This window comes from Mesitornis unicolor, unplaced genomic scaffold (assembly GCF_000695765.1).
Source record: "Mesitornis unicolor isolate BGI_N332 unplaced genomic scaffold, ASM69576v1 scaffold5588, whole genome shotgun sequence".
NCBI classification, from domain to species: domain Eukaryota; kingdom Metazoa; phylum Chordata; class Aves; order Mesitornithiformes; family Mesitornithidae; genus Mesitornis; species Mesitornis unicolor.
The window spans coordinates 1-8,544 of record NW_010201035.1 but is presented as its reverse complement, the minus strand read 5'-3'; the positions used below and the strand labels follow the sequence as shown (position 1 = coordinate 8,544).

At 41.8% G+C, this 8,544-nt stretch overlaps 1 protein-coding gene across 1 annotated transcript in view; it reads right to left on the bottom strand.

The window, feature by feature from the left end:
* Positions 1-1,123, bottom strand: part of DENND1A (DENN/MADD domain containing 1A) — a gene marked incomplete at its 5' end in the record, with an annotated part of 93,160 nt that extends 92,037 nt beyond the window's left edge. Inside the window, one exon of the mRNA XM_010189925.1 lies at positions 1,023-1,123. Within this exon, the coding sequence (XP_010188227.1) occupies positions 1,023-1,123 (101 nt within the window). The remainder of the gene's footprint in view (positions 1-1,022) is intronic.
* Between the last annotated feature and the right edge of the window lie 7,421 nt (positions 1,124-8,544).

The following is an 8,544-nucleotide window of genomic DNA, read 5'->3' as shown; positions in this document are numbered from 1 at the left end:
TTCCTGCTGGTTCCTTACTCTTGCTTAAATGCAGAGAAAACATCACACACAACACTGTAACTCTCACATCAAAAACCCAGCCAACCTCCACATGAAGAGCCACACTTCAAATAGGGTAGCGGATGACACGGCAAGTTTGAGTTTGGTTTTTTCCTGAGAAGGGCTTTTTAAAAAGCTTGGAGGACTGTTTCTGTGTTTTCCAGTCATTCCCCAAGGTGCATTAAGCACACACTCCCACAGACATTTCTGCTAGGGCAGCCAGTATAACCTGCCTGGTGAAGACACAGGCATCGCAGCTCTCAGCCTCCTCCATCCCCTTCCTCACTGGACTACGTGACCATGCAGCAGCAGATCCACGTTTCCTTGTGCTGTCCTTTTATTTCCAAGCTTGTAGAAGCCTCTTTCCACCCCTCAGTTTAACTCCAGCCAAGCTTTGGCCTTACTAATCCCAGGAGGGCAACTGGTCCAAGCCCCTGGCCAAAACAGGGCAGCTTTGATGTTATATGAGCTTGCTCATGGGCTGTGCCAACGTTTGTCACATTGTGATAATGAGTAAGTTTATATTCATATGACAAAGTTCTATATTCATTCCCCTAAACAAGGTAAATACCATGTTCTAAACACACACTGATAATAAAAGATCATCCCAGGAAAATTAATAACTTTCCTCCACCCCCAGTACAAGTTCAGGAACACAGAAAAACGAGATTTCTCCACTGTGTTCTCTGCAGTGGAAACTTCAGTTCAAATTCTAGCATTTATCCCAGATACGCTGAAAACAGATGTTAATGACACAATGTCTAAGTTGCAGCATTCCACAGTAACCACTCTCAGAGCATTTCAACACACTGATAGACAATGACATCTTGCCAGGTTGGTTGTTTCCTATGTATTTTTAGACTAAGAGCTGCATCGTAAGAGGACCTAAGACTTCCTATACAGAAATGTGAAAACTGTTGTGAATCTAAGCGATATATATACATATATATATATAATATACACACACATATATAGTGCCTTACCAGCAGTAGTCCAATAGATGTGGAGGCAGAACAGGAATGTAAACATGCTGCCAAAACATCGGGTAGAGCATTGCTGCAGACCCATGGATGCAGGCAGTTAACTGAAAAACACACATGGAAACAGGATCAGAAATAAGACAAAACCAAACTTAAAAAGGCAAGGTTAGAAGAAGAAAAGTAAGCAATCAATTCTGCTTTCATATCAACATGCTTTACTACAGAATATACAGTGCTCTTGTTAAAAAAGGGGTATTGGTGCCTGACTGGTTGACGGTGGTTGCTGTTGGACTGACTTTGTAAACAGCTGAGAGCGTCATTCCTTCAACACACAAAACCCAAAAAGAACACCCAGTGCTCTGTACAGCAACAGAAACGTGGAAGTGAAAACACAGAGGGAACGAAAAAATAGTAAACGCCAATCCCCCAATCCTGGTAATTACCATCCATTAAGCATCATAAAACTGCATTGAAATTATAAGGCAAACCGAAGAAATATTTGAGTCCAGGAAGATACAATGTGAATGGCCTATGTTTCTGAAGAATATCTCACACTAAAGTCAATGACTGAATTTTTATTCTTTAAAGGGGATTTCTGTCTAACTGCCCTTCACCAAATTGTTTGATCCATTGAATTTCACAGTTATATTTTTAAAAATCCATTCAGAATAGTTTTGAGTTGGCAGGTACTGAATAGAAAAGATCCCAAATAGCAAACACAAGTGCCAGCCACGCCAGGGGGAGAATCTGCACAGAGCTTTGGAGGAAATTACGTCTCGACATCCTATTTCAAATTGTAATTAATAATTTGGAAATGACAATAAGCAGGACATTTGTCACATCCACCAAGGCTATTAAAAGGGAGAAGGTGGTCATCCTCAATAAGGAAATCCCAGCCAAAGCTATAGTCAAAATACCATAGGAGGAGGATATGAACACACACACACACTTGGGAAAAAAGGAAAATCAGTAACTAGGAACACTCATACAAACAGACAAACACAAGCAAAAGACTAAGAGGGGACAGCAGTCACATCCACCCTGACAGCATTTTGCAGTTTAGAGTATCTAAACTTTTCAGACATACACCCCCTCAAGTTGAAAAGCCAGAATTTTAAGCTATACCTTGTATACTAGGGTTGAGAGATATTGTTTTTGTGGCTAAAATACATCAATAATCTATCTGTATGGTTTTGAGATAAAATCATCCCTATCACTTAATCAAGGAAAACTTAAGAAAAAGAATGGCCTGCTAAGCCAGATCCAAACCCCTGTGTTTCCCAGTCTTCTGCCCAACTGTGGTCAACACAATTTACTAAAGCCACTCACTCATCGACACATTCACCAAGAACATTGGTATTTTCCAGTTTCTTCATCCCCAAAAGCTTGCAGCTCACATTTAGGTGCCAAAGAATTCAAATAAATACGCTGAAAAGTGCTGCCTTCCCCCTTCATTCTGAGCCTGTTCCCTTGTAGTTTTCATGTGTGCTCTCAGTTTTGAGCATTTTGAGACAATACATTTAAAAATCATCTCCTACTTATCTTAAGGGCCACACATGGTTTTCTGTATTTCATCAAGTTCCCTACCTGCTTAGGATCCTTACCAGGCTGAGTGAAGAGCTCCAGTCTGCTCTGCTTTCCCTAATTGCGAGATTATTTTGTATATTTGCCTGTTCTTGTTATCCTTCTCTGTACTTTTCACTGTTTTACTTTATCATTTTTTATCTGGAGTAGATATAAAAACTCACACAATATTCACTATGTGGGCAAGCCATGAACATATCCAGTGGCATTATGCCCTCTTTTTTTGTTCTCTACTCCCTTCATAATAATTTATTGGCTTCTAAGCCCTTCAACTGAGTAATAAGCTGGCATTTTCATTTTTCTCTTCCTTCTTTTTTAAAAACCTCCAGTATCTCTTTCTGAGTGGTAGTAATTACTTCAGTTATTCTGACCCTGATTGCTTACATGGTATAGAAGCGCTTTCTTCCAGAAGTGTTATTTTATATTTATCCACGCTAGGCAACAAAATGATGGCTACAGCATTTTCTCCCCTTTTTAAAATTGTTTTTCATGAGAAACTGAACAGGTTCCAGAACACAGCACTGTTGGACTGCTCAGAAACTTCTACCATTAGGAAAACTGATAATTCTTCTCACCCTTTTTCCCTCCACCTTTTAGCCAGTTGTTCACCCTCAAGAGGATCAACCTCTCCTATGCCATGAAAATTTCTTTAACAGCTTTGAAGAATTCAACATTGCTCACTCTTATCTAGATTTTTAAGATGTGAGGCACAGATTTCTTGTGCAAAGGTCATATGTACTATTCCCCAGCAGCCTTTCTTTATGCACTCACTCATTCTAGTCCTCACTGGACTTTAGAAAAGTCAAAAGTCCAAAACTTTTCAAGTTTTTTCATGAAGCGTATCTCAGAGAACTGCAGTTTAAGGGAGAATGCCATCACACCCAACTTTCAACTCCAAATACCAATTTCTGAAATCAGATCCGATTCTTCAGATTTGTATCTCGTTATTATGTTTCTTTTTCCAGGATCTATTTTGATCTGAGTTTCTTCAGATTTCGGCAGCTGCGTCTTGGTGTGAGCAGCGAAGCTCCTGCACACAGCAAGGTGCTCACTGATGTCCACGTACAGGACTGCAAACCAATCTGGCTGCATCCCCACTTTCTGTCATGTCTCTTGGTCTACATTCTTTACCAATTCTCTACCATACTGAACCATAGATAATTTGGCCAAAAAATCTTCTTGAATTGGTGACATTCATCTCCAGAAATAGTGCTGTTTCATCTCTATCCATCTCAACATCCACAGTATCTCCACAGTTTCTCAATAAACACTGATAAAATCTGGAGGTAGAGTTTTGGCTGACCCTCTTTTGACATCCCTTGGATTTTCACTTCATCTCCCACGAAAGCTACGCAGCCTCTCCTCACCTTGCACTGTTGACTTGGGAAGTGTCACAACAAGGGGGCCTACAAAGTCTAAAACGTTCCAGTGCAGACAACGTGTTTCTGTAAGTGACAAAAGGCAAGAATTTAAACTAGATTTGAACCATGTCCTAAGGATAAAGCATCTTTGGAAGCAGATAGGGTACAGCAAGTATCTGAACAAGTACCTGTTCAGTCTTCCTTAGTAAGAAAGGTCTTTAATAGCAGGTGAACATTGTTTTATGGTCCATATGGGATGGAAAAGCAAAATCACGTTAGGATTAAAGCAAAAGTTAGAAGCTATAAAATCTTGAATTTAGTCTGTATTTATGACTCACTAAACACTAAAGATTTATCCCTATCCCACTATGTTTCAACTTATCCTTACATTATTCCTACTGGAAAAGCTGCTCCTCTCTCACAGATTAGACAAAAGGCATAGCCTAGTTCCAAAATACGCAGCAGATAAAAAGGACATGCTTTCCCAGTGTCGTTTTTCCTCTATATTCCTAAATCCTTTATGTTTTCTGCTTTTGTTCTCCAAATCAAAAAGATGCCTGGAAAAAACGCTGTTTAAAAATCTAATTCTTACTTAAACTGGATTATTTCCTGGCATTATTATATAGCAGGGTCGCTGCTGTAGAGGAGTGAACTCAGCAATCCAAGGAGGCCCTTTCCAAGCCCCCCTCCCATTGGTTTTAAAACTCAGCAAGAAAAGATTAAACAGACATAATGCTCAACACTGCAGACATCTGAGCACAACCTGTCACTTATTTTTGAGATGTACTCCCACCTTGCTATCTGGCATGAATTCAAATAACACCCTACCACGGGTAAGCACCAGCACTGTCCTTCAACTCTGCCAAGAGAAGGGCTCTTGAAAAAGAAATAGGGTATTTGCTGAAGACCTCACCTGATTAGTGATTGCCATACAGGAAACAAGCACTTAATAATAAGGCAGCCAGAGAAATGCCCAACTGTCAAAACTATAGGAATCCAGCATTTTGAAATAAGATTAGTTCCACTACCCCAGCTCCCTGCAGCTGGTGCTACAGAATGTAAAAAGATAGCTAGGAAAGACACCAACTCACTAATTCACTTGTCGCAGTTTTATACTTAATACTCTAAAAGCCTTATTTGAGCAAATTAAATCAACGGGATTTTGTCACACACCAAAATTATCAACTGATGTTGAATTACAAGAGGCCATTCCCTAGCGCCTTCTGCTCTCTCCTGATGCACATACACTCCAGCTTTACAGATGCAGTACATGGCTATGTGCAATATATACTGGAAAAAATTATCACCTTCTGAGCGTTTGCAAGATCATTTTTCCACATTACTCAGGACTAAAAACAAAGCAGAAAGCTTAAGACTGAGCTACGTAAGAAACAAGCAGTGAAGGTCGAGAGAGTTTAGGTCGAGAGAGGTTCTCCTCCCCCTCTACTCTGCCCTGGTGAGACCACATCTGGAATATTGTGTTCAGTTCTGGGCCCCTCAGTTCAAGAAGGACAGGAACTGCTGGAGAGAGTCCAGCGTAGGGCTACAAAGATGATCAAGGGAGTGGAGCATCTCCCTTATGAGGAGCGGCTGAGGGAGCTGGGGCTCTTTAGTTTGCAGAAGAGGAGACTGAGGGGAGACCTCATTCATGTTTAGAAATATTTAAAGGGTGAGTGTCACGAGGATGGAGCCAGGCTCTTCTCGGTGACAAACAATGATAGGACAAGGGGGAACGGACACAAACTGGAACACAGGAGGTTCCACTTCAATTGGAGAAGAAACTTCTTCTCAGTGAGGGTGACAGAGCATGGACCAGGCTGCCCAGAGAGGTTGTGGAGTCTCCTTCTCTGCAGACATTCAAAACCCGCCTGGACGCCTTCCTGTGTAACCTCATCTGGGTGTTCCTGCTCCGGCAGGGGGATTGGACTGGATGAGCTTGTGAGGTCCCTTCCAATCCCTAACGGTCTGTGATTCTGTGATTCTGTGAAAGCAGGGCTGTGTGTGAAGGCCAAGGCAGAAGGTTCCAGGGACAGCGACAGCCCTCGGGAAGGAAGAGCTTGGACATTAAAACACGGGTTGTAACAGTGCTGTACAACCACAACTGTGCAAGCTCCTGTCTGTGCTGCACCACAAGGACATTTGGTGAACGGCATTAATTGCATGTTGTCCTTTCCCAAGGACCACCAACTCCTCAACCTCAGAGCCCCGAGGCACATCAGAAACCAGCCAGGGAATACACGGTTGTGTGCCAGAGCTTCCCATGGGAGAAGTGACCCGGCAAGCGCTCAGCTCCCAGCAACGCAGGAGCATCCATGTCGTGTATTTGTTGCTGTGTACTAACACTCAAAAAATAACAGAAAAATTCCATCGAGAAATCCACCTCAGTATGATGGAGCCAAACAGAAACATCACCAAAACGCGCAAGTTAAAGTCTTCTCAGAGTCTCCAGGCTCCACGGAAGCCATCTCCCTACAATAAGAGGCAACTCTGCTGCCCTCACCACAAACAGCTCCCATGGCTCCTGAGCAAGGCTGCACGGCCACCTTACCATGGGCCAGGGAGCACCAGATGCAGGGAAAGCTCCTCTGTGGCACTGCCAGCAGGCAGGCTTCTGCCAAGCACAGGGGTTTTATGCATTTTGGTTCCTATTTGGCTTTCCATGAGTAGTTAGATGACAGCATATGTAAAGAAATTTAACATGAAAATTTCTCAAAACGTTAAAGCAAATAATTTGAGTTTCCCTTTGTAGGAAAAAGCCCCAAGAAAATAGCAATAATTCTTCCATAGGTATTACAAAACAGCTAACAAACAGCCTCTTTCAGTTACCTCTAAATCTTATTCCACCTAACAATATTAAGGATATTTCAAATAAAAATTTCAATTTGGTATGATGATGATAGCACAGAATTCATTCCAGCGTAACAGACTTCCTATCCAGGAGTGTTTAATTTTCTCTCTCTTACCTGGTATTTAATTCAAGCCTTAAGTGTGAAGCGTGCCATGTCTCCCAAAGTTAAAAGAAATTAACTGCAAATAGGTCCCTTCCACTTTCTTCCTAAAAAACTAAAGAACAAAACCACAGAAACCAACCCGTTCCCCACCGCACCACCCTCACTTTGCGAATTCTCAGCTTGGTACGTTTCCAGTTCCAAGGTCTTGGCTTCCGCTGAGCACAGTTTGAAATAAAATAATGCAGCTTGCTCCTACGGCTGGAACACGCAGAGCCGGGCGCGCAGGCAGGGAAGCGCTGGCGTCGGCCCAACGCTTCAAACCTGTCTTCCGCTGTCACTCCAGCCTCAGAGCAGCTTTATATAGAGTTGTAAGATACGAACACGCAGGGTGAGTACCCCTCCCTCCCAAAGAACCAGACACACTTTTATCTTGGTCAGAGGCAAAAGGAAGAGAAACGGCAGAGAGATGGGGAGGAAAACACAGCCCGACTTGTGAAATGGCTCATTAAGGCAAGCAAAGTGACAGGTGAGTAATGCCTCTTCCCAGGCACTGGCACAAAGGGAGAGATTAAACCAAGCAACCACACAAATTTGGAAATGCTTTGGATAGCCGCTCTCTGCTTTCCTCCTCTCTGGTAATTTACTGTTCTTTATTTCAGAGACCTGGAGAAGGAAAACACCTCTCTTCTTCATTGTATTCAACTACCAGGCCTAGGTTTAGTTTTGCTCATTTTACTGAGGAGGACATAGGACACTTGTCAGATACAAAAGTTCAGATTTCACAAGTATCCTAGGACATTAAACTTTATAACACTTAAATTCTATTGGTTAAATGTAGGATTTATACTAATTATTTTTAAATGTTTACAAAGTCCTAGAAATTAATCTAACTCTCCCAGCATCACTTATTTTCAAAATAACACTGTAATAGTTATTTGGAGACTAAGTCTGAAGTCTTACTCTCTTTCATGTTTCTGCCCTGTACTGACAGCCCATCCTTCCATGTTTTTATGTAGATAATTTAGGACTTCCACAGTATTTACCACTCCATGAAGCAGTTTTAAACTCAAACACAAGGTAGGTTATGGTGATACAGTAAGAGCTCAGTTAATGCCACACAAAATGGAAATGGAAGCTTGTCTTTTAGAAAGGACTGCTCAAGTACTTAGTCCATAGCACTAGAAAGCAAAGTTGGCTAAACCATCTTATGCTCATCATTCATAAAGGAAAGCAATCGATACCCATTTACAGAGCAAAGAGAATGAAAACTTAACATTTTCTTTCATAAAGAAAAATCACAAACTTATTGACTGATAAACCTGGAAATGCATAACACACAACTTTGAACTAAATCAAGCTGGGTGCTTGGTTTGATGTCCACTCATTTTTAGACGAGAGCACTCTGGAGCACTCAGCAGCTTTCATCTCCCAGCCCCTTGATGGAGCCTGAGCAGCATTAAGCCTGAACCTTATAAAAAAACCTGCAAAAACGCGGGTTGTCAATGGATTTTAGCCCACTTCTTCAGTCGAGCCAGAGAAGGTCACTGGAACATCCATTTGACAGTATTATTTATCTATTTTTTTTCCCTGTCAAGCAAAAACCCTTCCTGGGTTCAGGAAGGGCAGGTC